This window comes from Podarcis muralis, chromosome 15 (assembly GCF_964188315.1).
Source record: "Podarcis muralis chromosome 15, rPodMur119.hap1.1, whole genome shotgun sequence".
In the NCBI taxonomy this organism is placed as follows: Eukaryota; Metazoa; Chordata; class Lepidosauria; order Squamata; family Lacertidae; genus Podarcis; species Podarcis muralis.
This window is the reverse complement of record NC_135669.1, coordinates 7,415,036-7,436,315: the sequence shown is the minus strand read 5'-3', so window position 1 is coordinate 7,436,315 and position 21,280 is coordinate 7,415,036. Positions and strand designations below refer to the sequence as shown.

At 44.8% G+C, this 21,280-nt stretch overlaps 1 protein-coding gene across 1 annotated transcript; it reads right to left on the bottom strand.

Moving 5' to 3' along the window:
- Positions 1-1,134: 1,134 nt before the first annotated feature.
- On the bottom strand, positions 1,135-19,545 carry GOT1L1 (glutamic-oxaloacetic transaminase 1 like 1). The gene is made up of 8 exons (XM_077919795.1): positions 19,252-19,545; positions 18,848-18,974; positions 16,177-16,289; positions 14,875-14,967; positions 13,286-13,436; positions 5,335-5,500; positions 4,090-4,232; positions 1,135-1,538 (listed from the first exon to the last, which is right to left on the bottom strand). The coding sequence occupies exons 1-8, from the start codon at positions 19,543-19,545 to the stop codon at positions 1,333-1,335; spliced, it is 1,293 nt and encodes a 430-aa protein (XP_077775921.1). The 3' UTR covers positions 1,135-1,332.
- Between the last annotated feature and the right edge of the window lie 1,735 nt (positions 19,546-21,280).

Sequence of the window (21,280 nt, the reverse complement as noted above, 5' to 3'; positions counted from 1 at the left end):
GAGGTAGGAGATTGGACCAGCCGATAGTCATTGTCGGGTACAAGACATGCAGGCTTTTTATATCTGCCCCTGCAGCAAGGGCCAGGGCAATGCCTTTTTGGTCCACTAGATCATTCTCTCCCGCATGTATAATCAAGACCCTCGAAGGGCCATGCGCCGTTGCTGGGATGGAAGAAAGAGCCATATAGTTTGATGGAGAAAGTGAAGATAAACAAACGAACTGGCAGGGGGTGGGGGCTGTAGTATTTTGGTCATCTTCTTGTTGGTTTCTGCTGAAATCTCAGTTTGCATTTCTGGCACTACTGAATTTTAAATAGGCTGGCAAATGCATAAACCCACAAGACGAGAGACAAAGCTAATCCTGGAGAACAACAACAAGAGCCCAGGAAGGACTCCTGCTGCTCTTGCTCAAAAACCAATCAGGCAGCCAGAGCAAATGATCAAGCACTTGAGCAAAGAGGCTTGGAAAGGGGAAATTTCACACAGCTACATCCAGAAGCCACACAGAGACATTCAGAAAATCATGACATGGGCCTGCACAGACTAGCTCAGCAAGCAAAGGACTTAGAAAAAGAATCATCCAGGATTATCGGATACTGTCAAACAAAATGAGCCAAATAACTTAGTTTCATAAAGCAGGGATATAAATCCAAAACACCTACGCAGTACATCTTTTTCTTTTCTTTTGGTGCATTCACCATGATTTGCACTGATATAGAAAAATAGGGGTGGTTGGCTTTTGCTGCCCAACTCCCCAAGGGACTGAGTCCCCTAAGTCCATGAGTCCATGTGTGGGACAGTTTGCCTTGGGAGGTGGTTTACTCCTCTTCAGCAGAGGTTTCCAATAAGAGCCTGGATGGTCACCTATCAGGGATGCTGCAGCTGTGGATCTCCTGCATCAACAGAGGGTTGTACTACAGACCTTTAGGTCATTATCTGACCCTCCACCTAAAAATCTAGATGTCAGGGGGGAACAGATCTAAACAGAGCCTTCATTCTGACATGTTGTTTTCTATGTGCAGCAATTATCACTTGTAGTTTGTGATGCAAAGTGATGCAAAGCAATCAAATCAAGAAAAGGGGCTTTGTTGTTTAAATTAGCTAACAAATACATAACTGAAAAGGTGGCTTTTGATGTCTTTGTAGTAAAGCACAACAGATTTTTTTAATGATCAACGGTGGCTGGGTAGCGAACTTGACATTTTGCATCCGGAATAGAAGATTATGTTTTTAGAAATTATTCATGGCTTGAAGTCCAAACAAATACCTTTGATCTAATCTTATACAGAGGCTTTGCAAAACAAAGTTTTATTGTACCTATTAAAAAATCATTCAGGTGGACTCTCTTGAAGGTTCATGGCTCTCACTCGAACTCTCCATGAGCTCACTTTGGATTTGAGGGATCATGGTCACAATTGCTTCATGGATGCTCCGTGCGACATAGTCCAGGTTCTTTGAATTAATGCTGCAGATGTTGATCTGCTTGTTTGCGAGGAGGTAGATATGTTTGTGCTGCGCCAGGAAGTCCACTTGGGAAGCTGGCAGGAAATAAGTAACAGTATTGGCCTGGGCATAAAACCAGCTACGATCAAAAGGCTCATCACTGCAAACAACCTCAAAAGAATTACGAAACACACAGGATGCAAATGAAGCATGCATACAAATAATGCACGCGTTTACTTAGCTTGAATGGCTACAGAGTTTAGGGCTGACGTGATGCAAATCTGCAGCTTCGAGAATTTCCCATCCCCAGTGTAATGGATGATGATGATTAAAAAGTTATATCTCACCCTTCCTCCCAAAGGATTCCAGGCAGCAGACACAGAAAAAATAAAACCATTAATCTAACTTATTTTATTTTTCAAAAAATAGTCCTGCCATTCTCCTGATTCTGCCTGTTCACTCAGATAATCTCTGAACTGGAGAACTTGCTTCATTTCCATGCCCAGTCTGAATGAAGTGGACGTTTCAATTTCTTATTTAACTCTAATACAGCTAGCTAATTGGGAAATTTAATTAGTGCAGAATCCAAAGCTTTTGTAATCATTCATGAATCGTGACTTTGTGGAGAAACATTTTGTTTAGAATGAAAACATTTCGAAGCATGACTCGCATATTAAAAGCATACACCTCAATCCAACAAAGATTTGGGGACCTGTACACCTCAATACGGGACACGGGTGGCGCTGTGGGTAAAAGCCTCAGCGCCTAGGGCAGGGGTCTGCAACCTGAGCCTCCGGAGCCGCATGTGGCTCTTTTACACCTTTGCCGCAGCTCCGGGGCAGATACTAGCGAGGGGAGGAGGCGCATTGTGCGCCCCGACACTCCCCACCGTGGCAGGCGTTGTACTGGCTGTGACGTCGCATGGGGGCGGTGCGTGCGTTAGTCATGCACCGTCCCGACGTCACCTTCCCGCCCGCTGTCAGATCGCGGCTCCGGAGATATATTTGTTTTAAATGTCGCAATGGTTTTGCGGCTCCCAGTTTTTTTCCCCTTCGGAAACGGGTCCAAGTGGCTCTTTTTGTCTTAAAGGTTGCAGACCCCTGGCTAGGGCTTGCCGATCGAAAGGTCGGCGGTTCAAATCCCCGCGGCGGGGTGCGCTCCCGTTGTTCGGTCCCAGCGCCTGCCAACCTAGCAGTTTGAAAGCACCCCCGGGTGCAAGTAGATAAATAGGGACCGCTTACTAGCGGGAAGGTAAACGGCGTTTCCGTGTGCGGCTCTGGCTCGCCAGAGCAGCGATGTCACGCTGGCCATGTGACCCGGAAGTGTCTCCGGACAGCGCTGGGCCCCGGCCTCTTAAGTGAGATGGGCGCACAACCCTAGAGTCTGTCAAGACTGGCCCGTACGGGCAGGGGTACCTTTACCTTTACTTACACCTCAATACATGTTTCTGGGGTGAAATCTGCAGGTCTGGGGGATGATCCCCCCCCAATTACTTGTAACCTCTGATTCCATCCCTTGAACATAAACAAAAGTTAGAGAGGGAAGTGAGATCATGGGCCCCCATCCCAAGATCTCTTATAGGCAGGTGTGGAGTCTTCACCTCCACCTTCTGGTGGCTCTGCCCTGTGAGTGGTATGTGAGCCAGGAAGTCACACATGTATAGACTCTCAATCTCAGTAGGAATCTGGTGCACTCAGGGTTCCCACTGACATGCACAAGCACCTTAACTGATGCTAGGGATGGGGACCAAATTTGTTTTGGTTTGCAAACTGGCATCTGAGCAGCTGAACAGAAAGGGGAGTGACCAAGAGAGTAGGGGGAAATAGGGAATGATCTGGGAGACAGGTGGGATGGGAATAGAGTAGCCGGGGGGAATGGGGAACAGCTCAATGAGTGTGCTCAGTGGCTACAGAATTATGACTCACTGCTGGGGAACGAAACAGAAAACCACAGGAAGGGGAATAAATGGGAGAGACTGGAACCCTGAACAAAAGCACTTCATGCTGCAATGGTTTGTTGCACCTCCAACTTCCACCTTTTAAAAGCATATAGAAAACAGTGCAGAGGCTGTGATTTCCCCATGTTATTTGAGTTCTATCTCTTAAGGGCAGTTTAGAGATGTGAGATGGAAGTTACTTCCAGGTGAACAGATCATGCCAAACACACAGTGAAGCAGTCCTGTGGCTCCTCTACCATGCATCCAGATCAATGGCAACTCACCATGGCGAAGCAGGGAGATACATACCCTTGGTGAGGTTTGAGCCTAGTGCTTAGGAAGGGCACAGTCCAGATGCAGACCTGTCTTGGGCTCAGCAACAGACAAAGGCGGCTGGTGCCCTTTGGGACTTGTAGGGAGGAAGGCAGGGAGGTGAACAGTAGACAGAGCAAGAGCCAAGGACAGGCAGAGCCAACTAATTCTAGATTTGTCCACACAAATCCTCCTCTCTGCTGAGTTCTACAAGGCAAACACTGAGTCAAAGGAGGAGGAAACAGATAGCCGCTCCCTCCAGCCTCTGGACTGGTTTTAAGTAAGAAGGCAGCCAGGTGGGGGCTGAGTTAAGGCAGACCAAAGTGATGGAGCAGTGTCCCATTTGCCCATATGGACCGGCTTCCACTGGCAAGAGAATAGGCTTATTGGATACATACGGAGGAGCCCGACAAAGCTATTGACTCCTGATTGGGCTGTGATATGTTCCCAGGAACCCGGTGTCCCCAGGATACGCAGCTTTTCCTTCAGTTTTTCTCTAATCAGCATAATTCTCTTTACTAGTTTCAGCAGACTCTGTTTCCTGAGGACAGGGATAGAAAAGATATGGCATGAGATCCCCTCCCCCCCGCTCTCTCCTCAAAACGGCTGTGAAGTCTGGTTCAGACATAATGATTACAGCCCAACAAACTAAAGTTTGTTGAACTAGGAATGAGTCATGCGTCCACATACTCCCACATTATTTCTTTCCTCCCTTCGCTTTCATGCTTTAATTCAATGTTCAGTTAAACCACAGTTTCCTTTTGATATCCATACCAAGAAACTGTGGTTTGAGCAATCCATACAAATTATGATATCAAACCAGAATCAAACCAATCCCTGGGTCTAGACATCTATAGATTTTAAGAATGAGGCATTTCTCCTTTCACAGTAGTACCTGCTGTGACATGTCCACGAATCCTCTAAAAAAGAAAGAGGCTTTTTTGCTTTAGCAGCTGGTCTTATGTATAGGCATCTATGCAGATTTAAAGAGTGGATGAATGAACCAGTCAACCACCCATAAATTAATCATTCCTGATTTCTTTTGACAAGTGGACAACCCTAATTTTTGATACTAATGATATGATCTGTATATGAGATCTCTGAGTGCTTTTAAATGTTCCCGATCATCCCTTCATCCTTAAGGGCACCAGGGCAGAATATTACAGGCATGAATAAGCCAACCATACCAAGACAAAATACAAAAATGCAACAAAAACAAAACAATCAATAAAACAGTTCATGAACCAGTTAACACAACAGAGCAAACCAACAGCGTAGCCAACATTTTAAATGTCCAGGCAAATAAAACGGGTGATCATAGTTGGCACCACTTGCAGCCACACTAGCTGGGACTGATGGGAAATGGAGTCCAGAGGGCTGCAGGCTCCTCACTCCTGCACTGAATGCTATTATAGCACTGGTGCCTGCGGAATATTTATTCAACCCTTGCCTGGGTTGCTCATCTCCCTCTTTTCTCTTGCCTTTTCCCACTCACAATTGCAATTGAGCAAAACTATTTTTGGGAAATATCTTCATTACAGGTGCATCAAAATATTCACAAAACAGCAGCAGTCTGTATTGGACAATTGCTTTTTTTGTCCAATACAAGCCCTGACCGTGGAGTTACCTGCCTTCCTTCTTACCACTCGTACAGCAGTGCAGGGCTGGTCAGCACCATTGCGATGACCCTTGCCCCCAAGCTGGTGGGGCTAAACCACGTCATGCATATTTGCTTGGACAGCTGGGACTGGATTCTGATCAGTGTCTGGTTGTTTTTCGTCACCACAATGAGATTTCCAACCCGCTCCTCTGCATGAAATAATAGCAAAAGGGAACAGGGCATGTTGAAGATGGCGTTGCCAAATCAATTGTATACGAATCAATTACATGCGTACGCAGCCAGCTCTCCCCACACAGAACAGCTTCAGACTACACTTCCTATTCCTCCACCAAATTCAGAAATTGCTGGGGCTGGTGGGAGTTGCAGGGAGTATCCCTGAGGCTGCCAGTCCAGAGGACAACCCACCCAAGCTTTCAAAGGAATATAGGAACATGCCTTACATTGAGTCAGTCCGCTCAGGACCATCAGCCATACGCTCGTCTACACTTTCACCATATGAACCTGCCCAGACCCTGAGATCGTCACCTGAGCCCCTTCTCTGTATCCCACCTCTGAAGGACATTTAGAGGGTGGCCGTGAGAGAACATACCTTTTCTATAATACTCAATATATATGAAAGGCTTTCCGCAGGGTTTTGATTTACTGGGTACTGGGCAGTACCAGTGATTGGAAGTCTGCATTATGATTATTATTTTTAATATGCTTGTGCATCTTTATCATTGGATTTTTATACTGGTTGTAAAATCACTTTGGGGCTTTTTTTGTGGTGGGATTTAATAAACCGAAATCTACACTGTCAGTGACTCCCCAGTGCTTCAGGTGGGGCACATTCCTAGCCGAAATCAGAAATACTGGGGATGGAACCTGGAACCTTCTGCATGCAAAGCAAATGCCCTCCCACTGAGCTACGGCTCTTCTCCTATGTGATTAGTTCCTGAAGAGCATCAGTCAGTTTTTACCCCTGCCACTCAATCCAATTTTGGAAGCACTTTTGGATGGCACACAATAGGAGTGGATTTTTAAACCACTCCATAAAATCATCACAAGCATAAATGTGATATAAACTGGGCATTGATGTAGCAAGCTGAAGTCTAAGATTACTACCAGAAAAAGAAGAGAATAACTCAGAGTGAGTGCACTCATTGCTACTCGCTAATTTCTGAACTCCTTTCTCTTGTCTTTGAGAACCTCTAGTGTTTAAATATAGGTATGATCTCTTTTCAGAGCAGTCATGGACTTCCAGGCAGCCTTCACAACTATGTGACACCTGCTTTTTCTTACACCTCCTGAGTCCCCATGATGACGGATAGGTTTTAAATGCAAGTGACAAACTCATGCACTGAGAGCATATGTGAGGGGGCTGCAGAGCTGTGCTGCCTAGGCCTGCATCATGCCATCAATAGAAGGGAAAGGTCCAGTATGTCTGAAGGAGCGTCTCCACCCCCATCGTTCTACCCGGACACTGAGGTCCAGCGCCGAGGGCCTTCTGGCGGTTCCCTCACTGTGAGAAGCCAGGTTACAGGGAGCCAGGCAGAGGGCCTTCTCAGTAGTGGCGCCTGCCCTGTGGAACACCCTCCCACCAGATGTCAAAGAGAAAAACAACTACCAGACTTTTAGAAGACATCTGAAGGCAGCCCTGTTTAGGGAAGCTTTTAAAGTTTGTTTTTTTTTTATATATAAATTTTTATTAGTTTTCCATAAGCAAAAAAGAAACAAAGCAAAAACATAAACAAACACAAAATCGACTTCCCCATACCGCCCCTTTTCTGCATTCTTGTTTCAAGATTTTTCAGCAACCCTTTCATAATAAACTTATTTATATTTCATAGATTTAACTTCCATAAATTATTAATACAACTGTAGTTCTTTATCTCTTATTACCCTGGGCCCCTAATTTTCCAAATTACAACAATTTTTAAGATAATCTTTGAATTTGTTCCAATCTTCATCCACCGCCTCTTTCCCTCGGTCACGAATTCTGCCAGTCATCTCTGCCAGTCCCATGTAGTCAATCACCTTCGTCTGCCATTCTTCCAACGTGGGTAAATCTTGCGTCTTCCAATACTTTGCTAGAAGAATTCTTGCTGCTGTTGTGGCATACATAAAAAATGTCCTATCCTTCTTTGGCACCATTTGGCCCACCATGCCCAAGAGAAAGGCTTCTGGTTTTTTAGTAAAGGTTCTCTTCAGAACTTTTTTAATTTCATTATAGATCATTTCCCAGAAAGCCTTAATCTTCGGGCAGGTCCACCAAAGGTGGTAGAAGGTTCCCTCCGTTTCATTGCATTTCCAACACTTATTGTTGGGCAAATGATAGATCTTTGCTAACTTGGCCGGAGTCATGTACCACCTGTAGATCATTTTCATAATGTTTTCTCTTAAAGCATTACATGCTGTGAATTTAACACCAGTGGTCCATAACTGCTCCCAGTCAGCAAGCTCAATGTCATGCCCCATGTCCTGTGCCCATTTGATCATGCTAGATTTCACCATTTCATCTTGAGTATTCCATTTCAACAGCAAGTTGTACATTCTTGACAAATTTTTAGTATTGGGTTCTAACAGTTCTGTTTCTAGTTTTGACTTCTCCACTTGGAAGCCTTTCTTTCTGTCCTGTTTAAAAACTTCATTTATCTGTCGATAATGTAGCCAATCTCTGACCTTAAACTTCAACTTCTCAAAACTCTGCAATTTTACTTTTTCACCATCCTGTTCTATGATTTCAGAATATTTAGGCCAATTAGAACCCATATTCAATTTTTTCACCTCTTTTGCCTCCATTGGTGACAGCCACCTAGGGGTTCTATTTTCAAGCAAATCTTTATACCTTATCCAAACATTATACAAAGCTTTCCTGACCATATGGTTCTTAAAACCTTTGTGCGCTTTTACCTTGTCATACCATATATATGCATGCCACCCAAATCTATTATCAAATCCTTCAAGATCCAAAATGTCTGTATTCTCGAGGAGCAGCCAGTCTTTCAACCAGCAAAACGCTGCTGATTCATAGTAAAGTCTTAAGTCCGGCAGGGCAAAACCTCCTCTATCTTTTGCATCTGTTAATGTCTTAAATTTTATTCTCGGCTTTTTGCCCTGCCAAACAAACTTCGATATGTCTTTCTGCCACCTCTTGAAACAGTCCATCTTGTCTATTATTTGTAATGTCTGAAACAAAAATAACATTCTAGGCAATACATTCATTTTAATAACAGCAATTCTGCCTAACAAGGAAAGTTTCAGCCTTGACCATATGTCTAAATCCTTCTTAACTTCTGTCCAACATTTATCCTAATTATCTTTAAATAAATTCACATTTTTCGCTGTCAAATTCACCCCCAAGTACTTCACTTTTTTTGCTATCCCCAAACCTGTTTCATTCTGGAATGTCTCTTTTTCTTCATTTGTTAGATTTTTCTCCAAGACTTTAGTTTTTTGTTTGTTCAATTTAAATCCTGCAACTTGACCAAATATCTCAATCAGCTCTAAAACTCTTTTTGTACTAGTGTTTGGCTGCTGCAAAGTCAAAACTAGGTCATCTGCAAATGCCCTTAGTTTATACTCTCTCACTCCGACCTGAATTCCTTTAACCAACTGGTCCTTTCTAATCATATTTAACAAAACCTCTAGGACCAGTATGAAAAGTAGAGGGGAAATAGGGCATCCCTGTCGTGTTCCTTTCTCTATAGCAATCTCTTCCGTTACCACATTGTTCACAATTAGCTTTGCCTTCTGTTCAGAGTATATTGCACCTATACCATTTTCAAAACCTTGGCCTACCCCCATCCCTTGGAGATTCTTTTTCATAAAAGTCCAACAAATGTTATCAAAGGCTTTCTCCGCGTCCACAAAAATCAAAACCGCTTTTCTGTTAATGTTCCTTTCCAGCAGTTCCACAATGTCTATTATATTCCTCACATTGTCAGACATGTGTCTTCCCGGGAGAAAGCCAGTTTGGTCCTTATGAATCTCGCCTATCAATACTTTCTTCAGTCTTTTTGCTAAAATGTCTGCAAAAATTTTGTAATCCACATTTAGTAATGATATCGGGCGGTAGTTCTTAACCTGATTCTTTTCCGTCTCAGTCTTTGGTATAAGTGAGATAAAGGCCTCTTTCCACGTTTCAGGTGCCTTTTTCCCCTCCAGTATTTCGTTACAGACTTCTTTCAATGGTTGCACTAGACATTCTTTCAAAGCTTTATAGTATCTGGCCGTCAAGCCATCTGGTCCTGGAGACTTTCCCAGTTGTGCCTTTTGAATGGCCTCCTCTATTTCTTGTTCTGTTATTTTCTCATTCAAAATCAACTTGCCCTGTTCTGAAATTTTAGGTAGTCCATGATTCTTAAGAAATTCATCTATTTCTTGATCGTTCACTGGCCCTTGTGTGTATAATTTCCTAAAAAAGCTTTGGAAACAGTTACTTATCTCATTTGGCTTGTGGATGTTCTTTCCCTCTATCTCCAGACAAGTAACTGTATTCAATTTTTGCCTCTTTTTCAATTGCCATGCAAGGAGCTTCCCACATTTATCTGCTGACTCGAAAGTCCTTTGTCTCATTTGTTTAATTTTCCATTCTATCTCTTGATTTGTCAGTTCCATATATTGCATCTGGTAATACTTTATCTCTCTCAAAATTTCTTGAGACTTTGGTTTTGACCTCAGTTTCTTTTCTCCTTCCTTCATTTTTTCTAAAATTCTTTCTTTCCTTTCATTTTGCTTTTTCCTCTTGATTGCATTCTGTTGTATCAGGAAGCCTCTCATCACGGCTTTACTCGCGTCCCAAATTGTTCTTTTTTCAACATCTGTTCTCAAATTTATCTCAAAATAATCTTTCAGTGTCTTTAGGGCCTTTTTACAGAATTGTTCATCTCTAAATAAGGAGTCATTCATTCTCCATCTAAAAGATCCAGTTGTTGTCGTCTTCATTTCCATCTTTACAGCATTATGGTCGGAGCAGGTTTTTGGGCAGATTTCTACTTTTTTAATCTTTGTAGCCATCACACTAGATACCCAGATTTGATCAATTCTTGTCCATGTCATTTTAGATTCTGAGAAAAAAGTTCCCTCTCTCTCGAGAGGGTTCTTTGTTCTCCAAATGTCAATCAAGTCCATATTTTCCGTCATCTCGAAGAAAGTCTTTGGTAGTCTTCCATCTTTAGATATTGTCTGTCTTTGTGCCTTATCCATATTTGTAGAAACCACTCCGTTCATGTCCCCCATCATTATTATTTTGCAGTCGAGATAGTCCAGTAAAGTCTCGTGCAACTTCTTAAAGAATTCTGCCTTCCCATCATTTGGTGCATATATTCCAATTATCAAGTATTTTTCCCCCTGGATCTGTACTTCAATTGCCAGATATCTTCCTTCTTCATCCTTAAATTTTAATTTTGGGTCCAATTTTTCTTTTGCATAAATCACTACTCCTCTCTTTTTTACTTTGTCGGAAGATATAAATTCTTGTCCTAATCTTTTGTTCACCAACAGCTTCCTGTGCGCTCTGGTTATATGAGTTTCCTGTAAACATATCAGATCCAGTTGTTCCCTTTTCAAAATGTGGAAAACTTGTCGTTTTTTTCTGGGATGGTTCAAACCGTTACAATTCCAACTTAGAAGTTGCAGAGACATTTTGCTTGTTAAATGTTTGATCCTCCGACTGCTCCAAGCTTTTCTTCCTCTTCAGTTGGCAGTTGTGGTAGTCCAAATGATAGGTTTGCAATGTCCGTTAGCCCTCCTCCTTCTGATGTTAATCCTTGTCCTTCTTTTGCCGAATCCACCGTACCTTTCTGTAGGTCCTCTAGATTTCTCTCCAAAAAGTACTCTTTCTCCTGTACTGTTCTTATTCTTACTTTCTTCCCTTTGTAGTTGAAGGACAGCCCCTGTGGAAATTCCCACCTAAAGGGTATAAAGTTCTTCCTCAACAAGTTGGCAAGGTCTCTGTAAAAAGTCCTCACTTCCAAGATGTATTTAGGGATGTCCTTAAAGATTTGGACTTGAATGTTTCCAATCACCAAAGCTTTTTGATAGTGGAGGTTCAATATCTTGTCTCTTTCCTCTTTGGTTCTAAAGGTAATCAGACAATCCCTTGACTTCTTACTTTGCTTTCTACCAAGTCTGAAAGCAGTTGTTATCTCCACTTCATCTTCCTCCAGATCTCCTTGCCAATTTTCCAAAATTGCCTCTGTGAGAAATTCCGCCAGGTTGTCCTCTTCTTTCTCTGGAACCTGTCTAAATTTCAGATTCCGTTCTTTCCGTTGTAATTCCAGTAAGGAGAGGGCCGCTTCATGCTCATTCACCTTTTTCTCAATCGGCGCAAGTCTTTCCTGTGTCTCACCTGCAACAGATTTCGCACTCTCTGCAATTTTCCTCGTTTCTGAAGATTCCTGGATCAGTCTATTTATAGATTCTGTATTTGTTGCCACTGATGTAGTGTTCAAATCCAATCTTGCTGTAAGTTCTGTCAGTTTCTTTGAGTTTTCTGTGGATTGCTTTGTTAAGGCCTCAAGGGATTGATTTATTTTAAGCAGTGCCTGTGTCATAGATTCCATTGATGCTGCTGTCACAGTATCCGGTGCAGGCACTGTGTTGCCAGAGATTGAACCTCTTTTCTTTTGTGTTAGTTTAGCTTTAGATCTGGTTTTTATCTCCTCTGCCGTGCCACTCATATCCCAAGGCCGTTCTCACAGGAAAAACTTGCAATGGAAAATCCCACTATTAGTCAGATACTTTGCAATTTTTTCCCTCTTAGCCCTCAAGAGGGAGCAGTTAAAAGTTTCCAAGTTAAAGACAACAAAGAGACAGAAAGCCGGATGTAGGAAATCTCAAGTCCGCCATTAAAGTTGTAAAACTTTTTCTCCAGTTAAAATTTAGATAATCCAATATCAGTAACAAAGTCCCATTCAAATCTTAAAAGTCTTAAAACTTTTTCCCCATTTAAGGTATAGTCTATATCCGCTTCAAAGTTATTTTAAAGAACAGTTTTCCCGGTGTTAAGTCCTGGCAGATCGTCTCCAGGGATCAGAGCAGTGAAAAACTTTGTTTCCCTTTAAATTAAAAGTATCTTCGCAAGACTGTCTTTTTTTCCCCCTTCCCCTGCCGATCTGAAGGGAAGAGATACTTTTGACAGCTCAGAGTTGACAGTTCGCAACTAAGTTTCTTATAACTGCAGCGAGGTCTTTCGTTGCTTTAAGTTCCTGCAGTCCGGGGGGGGCAGACTTCCTTATTTTTTGCCCTCCCGTTTTCAGCCAAATTTTCTAATTTTAAAGGTTCCTAATTTTTTTTCCCTTCTTACTCACGGGAATCCAGTCCAGATTTTCTTTTCAGGAAGGAATCGGCGCTCTCCGCTAATGGCGACGCGGCTTCACTCCGCAGGCTGGGTAGCGACTCTCAGCACCGCGCTCACTCCCGATGCCGCTCCGGAGCCTTTAAAAAGGCTCTTTCACAGTACCGGGGGGCGCAAAGGTGCCCACCGAGTCTCCTTGCTCTCAGGCTTCCGCGCCTGGGATTTTAGGGGTCCCCCACTCGCCGTAGCGGGTAAGACCCGAACTTGCGGAGCAGTCCTTCTCCGGAGCTCGGAGGTAGGACCGCCATTAAGCGCTGGCACCGACCGGAAGTCGGGAAGCTTTTAAAGTTTGATGCATTACTGTATTTTAATATTTTGTTGGAAGCTGCCCAGAGTGGCTGGGGAGGCCCAGCCAGATGGGTGGCGTATAAATAATACAACATTATTATTATTATTATTATTATTATTATTATTATTATTATTATTATGGCACACAGCAGCAATGGATTTGGCAGCAAGGTAACACAGGTTCCTGATATGGTGATAGGGGGCGACGTTACCTGGGATGGTCCCACAATCCTCTTATGCATGCTTTTGCTGTTCAACGTGAAAGGTGTTTCTTGTGATTCCACTGCCCTCCCCCAAGATGCTTGGTCTGCCTTGGACCCACTTAGTGTGACCATTAGAGTCCTACCGTATAGGCCAAACATTTTGGAAAAAGACTGGGCACACAGAAGCTCAAACCCCTTTGCTACAAAATGCCGCACCGCCCAGGCATCCTTGTCCAAGTTTCCTGAAGCCAGTCCTTGAGCTGCGATGTCGAAAAAGGGGAAGAGGTGCTTTTTCTAAGGACCCAAAAGAGGTGGGAAGAGAGAAGAAACAGATGCATTGTGAATTTGGCTGACATTATTGTGAACTATAGCTATAGGTTTACCTAAAAGCAGCTTTGCATTGAAACACTAGCCTGGCAATTGTGACAAGGAATTGCTGTTGGGTGAGTAAACGGAATTCCATAGAAGTGAGTGAGGGAGCTAAAGGAGGATGGATAGAGCACTCTGTTCCTTCTCTGTAGCCCAGCATACAAAGCAAATTTGCTATCAGAGCAGGGAAGCCCCATTCTCCATGCCTAGCACAAAAATATAGCAGGCTGCTTTAAGAGGACTGGAGCTCCAGCAGAATAGAGGTTTTGTGTTGTTCTTTTGGGCAGGCTAGTGACTTTTATGGTCTTATTTACAAGGCTGCTTAAAAGTGCCTCTTGATGGGTGTCTAGGATTTGACTAAGGAAGCTTCATGTTCTTCCTAATGGCTTGATGTTATTTCCTGAATGCACAATTCACCTGCAAGGTGGGATCTCAGAATGTGCATGGGGAAAACAGGCAGGCAGTAGGTTTTTTTTTTTAATGGAAGGGAAAGATTTTGGGATGTAGTCTCTGGTGAATGTGCAGCCTGCTGGAGGAGGGCCTGTCTAGCCTCCGCTGTGATTTGCTTGTAAATTTGTAAATCAAGCCAGTGTTACAAACAGAGCTGAAGTCTCTTAAGTGTCCACTCATAGAAAGAACAAGAAAAACCCTAAAGTTCTGCCCTAAAACATCTCACTTCTTGGAAGTGGGGATGGCATAATTATTTGCAGTGAAGCATGGGATAAACTTGCACATTATCTTTTTTCACAAGTAGGACCTGCAGCAAACTGGGTATCAAGTGCTTTCCCCCAGGATTCTAACCACTCCACTACATACCATGCCCCCTTTCCCAACAAATTTCCATTTTCCCACCATATGTCCTATGCCTTTAAAGCAGCATCATACTCAGGCATAGGCAAACTCCGGCCCTCCAGATGTTTTGGCTCATCATCCCTAGCTAACAGGACCAGTGGTCAGGGATGATGGGAGTTGTAGTCCCAAAACATCTGGAGGGCCGAGTTTGCTTGTGCCTGATCATACCACTTTGAACAGTCTCCACCACCAAAGAATTCTGCTAACTTTACTTTGTTAAGCTGCTGAGAGTCGTTAGGAGACCTCTATTCCATTAATGGATCTACTGTTCCCAGAGTGGTTTAACAATCGATCCCTCTTCCCAGAGAACTGTGAGAATGGTAGCTCTTTGAGGAGAACAGCGGTCTCTTAACAACTCTCAACACTCTTAACAAGCTACATTTCCCAGGATTCTCTGGGGGAAGCCATGCCCGTTTAAAGTGGTTTGACTCCAAGAACATTAGGAAGGCTGTAGCTTCCATATTCCTGGTCTGTTGAGTCTTTGGCCTCTCTAGTGGATTCCTATAATTACCTCCATCACTGCTGCAACTTCTTCCCACTGCTTGGGTGTCAAGCCAGTTTCCTCAGGAGCATGCAGGAACACGATGGAGCCTTCTGGTGCGTCCTGAAAGCAAACCAATCCTTCAGTCAACACCTTATGTTCATTGGAAACACTGGGGGTCATAGACGTTGGGTGGGGGAGAAGTCTGGGAAGAAAACTGGGATTGCGTGAGGCAAACGTTATGGTTTATCAATGGCTGTTGCTATCATTCCTAAGTATAAAACCTTCACATTCAGAAGCAGTGCACTTCTGATTACAAAACGCTAGGGACACAGAACAGGAGCGATGGTTTGTATCAGGCACATGAGCGCGAGGAGCACGACACTATAGCTCAGTGTCAGAATACATGTGTTGCTTACAAGAGGTCCCGTGTTACAAAGGAACAAAGGAGGCTGCTATATACTCATCTCGGGGCTCATCTAGACTTGAATTTGGCCTGAGGTTAGAAAGTGTGGATCTGAGAGGTTTTCTTCCTGCCCCATCGTTTCCTCCCAGGAAAAAAACCCCACTCTTTGGCACTAGGTCAGAGCAAACCTCCATCTGGGAAAAATGATGTTTGCTCTGATTCAGTGATAACAATCGGGGTTTTCCCCGGGGAAGGCGGCAGGGGAAGAGGGCATGTGGATGAGCCCATAACTGGTATGGTCTATGCTTACTTGAAACCGATTTCCATGATTTCAGCCAAGGGTCTTTTCCAGCCTTACTTGGAGATGCCAGGGATTGAACTTGGGACCTTCTGTATATAAGGCAACTGAGCTATAGACCTTTTTCAAGGCCAAGCATCTCTTAGCAGCATCAGGAGGCAGACAATGAGGAAGACTTCAGACTGAGGCTCAGCCAGGGTAGATAATCCTAGGCTAGATGACACAGCTTCCTGTGTTCTGTTGACAACTGGGTGGGCACTGCTGCAGGAAGGAGGCTGTATTTATTTAATCAATTACATTTGCATCCTGCCCTTCCTCTGCAGGGGTCAGAGTGCACACACCATCCCTGTGAAGTAGGCCAGGCTAAGACACAGTTACTTGTCGGTGGGGCAAGCAACCCTAAGGGTGTTAGTCTACCACATGGAGGAAGGTCAGCACAGGCTAGGCAAGAAAGGATAGTCTAGCGGTTCCTTTCTCTCCCTATTCTTTCCCACGCAGACACATCAGCTTCCAGTGCAAGCTTGGTTTCATCCCAGCATTCTCACTGCAAGAATCTGTAAGGGTGAGTGCAATCCATCTCTAGCTCTGGCTGATCAAGTACAGTAGTCTTTTATTCTCAGGACATTACCTGCAGCTCCTCCAGGAATCCTTCTGTGTCGACAGTCAGTTTGATGGGATCCCAGTAGTGGTAAGAACGGATGTCTGAAAAGCCAGCAACTTGGAATATGCAACCAAGATTGTCTGAAAAGATAGGAGGGGGAAGCTTGTGGGAGCTTTGTTTTGCGCCAGCTTTGTTTTTTGGTTGAAAATGAGAGATGCACTCACATGTAAGAGATGAGGAATGGGGCAGAATTCAGTGGTAGAGCACATGCTTGAATGCAGATGGCCCAAGATTCATTCTCTAATTAAATGATGTCAGGGAGAAGGGCTGGGAAAGCCTGAGTCCATTTAGATATACCGTATTTTTCGCTCTATAAGCTCTATAATTTTCCCCTCCAAAAATCAAGGGGAAATGTGTGTGCATCTTATGGAGCGAATGCAGGCTCCATGGCTTCAGCAAAAGCAACGCAAAGCCTCCGAAGCGCAGCGGGAGCACTCCCGCCGCGCTCCGGAGGCTTCGCGTTGCTTTCGCTGAAGCCAAGAGAGCGAGAGGGATCGGTGCGCTCCGATCCTTCTTGCTCTCCTGGCTCTGCTTCGCTGGAGAGGTGCTGCGTAGCTTTCCCTCTCTGCGCAGCGCCCCTTCAGCGAAGCGGGAGGAGAAATGGAAGGGGCTCCGTTTCTCCTACCGCTTCGCTGAAGGGGTGCTGAGTAGAGAGGGAGAGATTTTTTTTTTCTTGTTCTCCCCCTCTAAAACTAGGTGTGTCCTATGGTGGGGTGTGTCCTATAGAGCGAAAAATACGGTACTCGGAGTCCGGGACGGCTCCATCATTAGACAGAATTGGCAGCATACCACCCTCAGATGTGATGAAGCCAGGCAGTGTTGCCAGTCTGGTTAGCTTCTGCATGCGAAATTATATTGGGTGGGTCAACTTGTCATTCATCTCAGGCATTCAAAGGTCTTGGCCAATACTTTGCAATATTGTCAGACTAGGTAATACCAGGAGAGATGGATTAACAGTCTAAAGCAGCTTCATATATACATGAGATACATTGTCCTGGAGCTTCCTAGGGCAATTGCCAGGGGCCCAGTGCCTACCAACATTGACATCTGCCCAGGGGCCCTCATGTCAAGGGCAGCTGGGCTGCAATTCTGTGTATTCATTTCCTGCAATGCCCTGTAATGATATGGTTTTTTGGTGTCCCAAGGCATTGTGGGAAATTAAAATGGCAACTTCTTGGAGTGTTCCTGCTGCCACTGTCAAGTGAGTCTGATAGCAGCCTAAGTAAGGCCCACGGTAGGACATGATATCCAGTAGCATCTCAAATTTGGAGGCAGCTGTAATGGCCTGATTTAGGAGCTAAATCTCTCTTAACTGAATTGCAGTGGGTGCTTGGATGTGATGACAGTAAGGCTCCTTCCTCATCTCACAAAGCTGTAAGACTCTGGCCATATGCACAGCATGCATTCAAAGCATTATAATACCACTTTAAACAGTCATGTCTTCCCCCAAAGAATTCTGGGAGCTGCCATTCATTAAGGGTGCTGAGAGTTGTTGGGAGGCTCCTATTCCTCTTTGAGAGTTACAATTTCCTGAGTTTCCTGAGAAGAGAGCTTGACTATCACAATACAGTCCGAAACTCTGAAGCTCTGAACAGGGGTCTCCTACCTGTTCTCAGCACCCTTATTGAACTACATACCATCCAACATTTCAGAGCGGCAAAGCAGAACACCCCTCCCAAATCCTCCCTGCCTGATCTCACCACTCTTTCACCCAGCCCCTGCCTAATCTCCACCCTCTCTCTCACCCCCACCCATCCACCTGATCTTCGCTCCAATCTTTGAACCTACTTGGCCTCTCCCTGGCCACCGGAATTGGTGTGCCCGCTTTCAGAGGTGTACTTCCGGATGTGCTGTGCCCGCTTCTGGGAGTACAGCAGTGGCAGAGAAGGTTGTGGAGGCTGCTGTGGCTGCCCCAAAGGACGAGGATGAGGAGGTGAGGAATCCAGGATTTCAAACAGAAGCCGGGGCAGCTACTGTGAATCTGGGATGTCTCGCTCAAAGCAGGACTGTTGGGTAGAATGGAACACCTCTCAGAATTCTTCGGGGGAAGCAATAAGTTTTAAAAGTGGTATCGGAGTACTGACCTTTAAAGCCCTAAATGGCCTCGGTCCTGTATACCTGAAGGAGCATCTCCACCCCCATGGTTCAGCCTGGACACTGAGATCCAGCGCCGATGGCCTTCTGGCAGTTCCCTCATTGCAAGAAGTGAGGTTACAGGGAACCAGGCAGAGGGCCTTCTCGGTAGTGGCGCCCGCCCTGTGGAACGCCCTCCCTTCAGATGTGAAGGAAATAAGCAGCTATCCTATCTTTAAAAGACATCTGAAGGCAGCCCTGTTTAGGGAGGTTTTAAATATTTAATGCTGTATTGTTTTTAACACTTGATTGGGAGCCGCACAGAGTGGCTGGGGAAACTCAACCAGATGGGCGGAGTATAAATAATAAATTATTATCATATTATTATTTAAACATATGGTGTTAGTGTGCTCTCTAGGTTATGTTTTCTGCGTGGCTGGCACTGCTACAAATTGGGATTCTTTTTTAAATCACAGAAACATTTCCCATGGGCTTGCAGCTTCAACTGTAGGGCTAGGCATCAAAGTGGTGCTGGGGGAAAAACAACAATCAACAATTTATATACCTAAGTGGGGTGCGGCGATCAAAACAGTTGCTGGAGCTGTGCAGTAGCTGGGCTTGTACCAATGGTGCAGAAATTCAGCTCCAATCCACAAGGCTCCGGTTCCACCATTTGTCTGAACACCACATGCCTATTTACAAAGGAAAGTTTGGGGTAAGTCAAGACGGGACAAGAATAGGGATTTAAGAAGGCATCAACTTCCATTCTGCCCTGCATTTGCCATGTTCCGCTGCAGCTCCCAGTTCTGTTTTTGTCATAATTCTCCAACATCTCTAGACAGGAGGACCACATAAGTGAAGCTAAGGTACTGTACAGTGATAAGCACAGGGTTAATCTACGTACAGAATGGCTTAATTAGCACTGAGCTGACTTCTAATTTAGCTGCTATTGCTGATAAAAGCTGTTACCCTGTTGTCTAGGAGAGCGTGGCTGTCCTTGCCGATAGCTAGCTCCATGGCTGCTCGGGTGAATTCCAAAATTCCGAGCTGCGGGAGGTATTCGTGGTTCAGTGTTGGGTCCTCAGGAATTTGAAGCAGGATTCGTTTTACCACCGGTGGGATCCAAACTTCCTCCAGATCTGTCTGGCAGCCTGGGAAGAAGGGCAGTGCTGATGTAAGCTGTACCAACCAACATTTCAGAGACAAAAACAGGAGGGCACACCCATGCATTTTGGTCGTGCTGAGTTTCAGTTCTGCATCCATAAGGGATTTTGGAGGTTCCAAATGATTTGATCTTGTTGACGGTTGAAAAAATATGACCCTCTCTTTCTCTCTCCGTTATCACCTTGTGTCTTTGCAGCTTGTGTCTGCTGCCAAAGTTATGTGCCTCTCTCTCATCACTAGGGATGGGGATAACATCTGCTCCAGTTAGCATTTAAAGGCAAACCTATCTAATTCATACTTTCTGAAACAATACAAAAATCTCAATGTTTTACGAAAATGTGGAAATCTGAACTTAAGTTTGGGGGAAATGAGAAACTGATATTGATAGAGTCACCTGCCCCAACTTGCCCTTCTGATGACATGCATCACTTTTCAGTTCTCTGCTACTGGATTCTGGTTGGCTCCTGGATCTAGCACAAAGCTCCTTGTCATTATCTTCGAATCTCTCCATGAACTCGCACCCTCACTTTCAATCTCACATCCTAATGCAACCCGACCCATGACCCCCTCACTTCTCTAGCTCCACCACCCTTATGTTTATTGACTCATTTAGGTCCCACTTCTCCTCCAGGGACCTCAGGGTGGCATATATGGTTCTCTCCCCCTCCCCACTTTACCCCACGACAACCCTGCGAAGTAGGTTAGGCTGAGAGGCAAGGACTGGCCCAAGGACACCTGGCGAACTTCATGGCTGAGTGGGGATTTGAACCCAGGTCCAGAGTTCTCCTGTTCCCTCAAAAGCCTGCTGTTGTGGATCTTGTATCTATGAGTAGGAAACAGGAGGGGTGTGGGGTGTTGCATACTTTAAAAAATATCTCCTTCTCTCTCCGCCCCGCCCCCCAGCCGTTACTATGTGGAGTTAGTCTGCCTGCTGGTTGGCTGCACTCAGAGAATTGGTTTCTGCCTTATGGTGAGAATCTGTTGGTCAAACCTGCCCTCCACCCCCGGTGAGAGGTGGGAGATGTGTGTATTCCCCCTGGATGAGACATGACAATGGCCTGCTTTTTGTTTTGTTTTATGCTGCAGGCTGATTGATGTTCCTGGCATATATGATTTATTTTTTATGTAACTGATACTGTTTTGATTTGTTTAGCATATGAATTATACCTCTGGTTCATTCATTGTGCTTACTGAATCTTTGGTGTGTGTGTGTGTTCTGAATTAGGAAGTGTTCTTTATATTGGTTAATCCTTCGTTAATCACTCAGAGCTGCTTTCAGCTAACTTCCCTGCTGGAAAGGGGGTGTTCAGATATAAAATCAAAATATAGAAAGGCTCTGTGCTTTCTGTCTGTATGCTCAGAAGTCCCTCCCAGAACTCCTGTGGGTGCTAAAAGTAAAGGTAAAGGGACCCCTGACCATTAGGTCCAGTTGTGACCGACTCTGGGGTTGCGGTGCTCATCTCGCTTTATTGGCCGAGGGAGCCGGCGTACAGCTTCCAGGTCATGTGGCCAGCATGACTAAGTTGCTTCTGGCGAACCAGAGCAGCGCACGGAAATGCCGTTTACCTTCCCGCCGGAGCGGTTTCTATTTATCTAATGCACTTTGACGTGCTTTCAAACTGCTAGGTTGGCAGGAGCAGGGACTGAGCTACAGTAGCTCACCCCGTCGTAGGGATTCGAACCACCAACCTTCTGATCTGCAAGTCCTAGGCTCTGTGGTTTAACCCACAGCGCCACCTGCATCCCGTGGCGTCACTGCCATCCTGTGGGTGCTAGCTTCCCTCAAAGCCCTCCCCAGACACCACCTTTTCTGTTGGCTCAACCCTTGACTTCC

Coding starts and splice junctions, on each gene's coding strand:
- GOT1L1 (XM_077919795.1), bottom strand. CDS start 19,545: ATGGATGCAGAACTGAAACTCAGCACGACCAAAATGCATGGGTGTGCC. Junction 18,975..19,251: donor ACGCTCTCCTAGACAACAGG/GTAACAGCTTTT, acceptor CTTTGTAAATAG/GCATGTGGTGTTCAGACAAA. Junction 4,233..5,334: donor CCTGCACTGCTGTACGAGTG/GTAAGAAGGAAG, acceptor CCCTGTCCTCAG/GAAACAGAGTCTGCTGAAAC.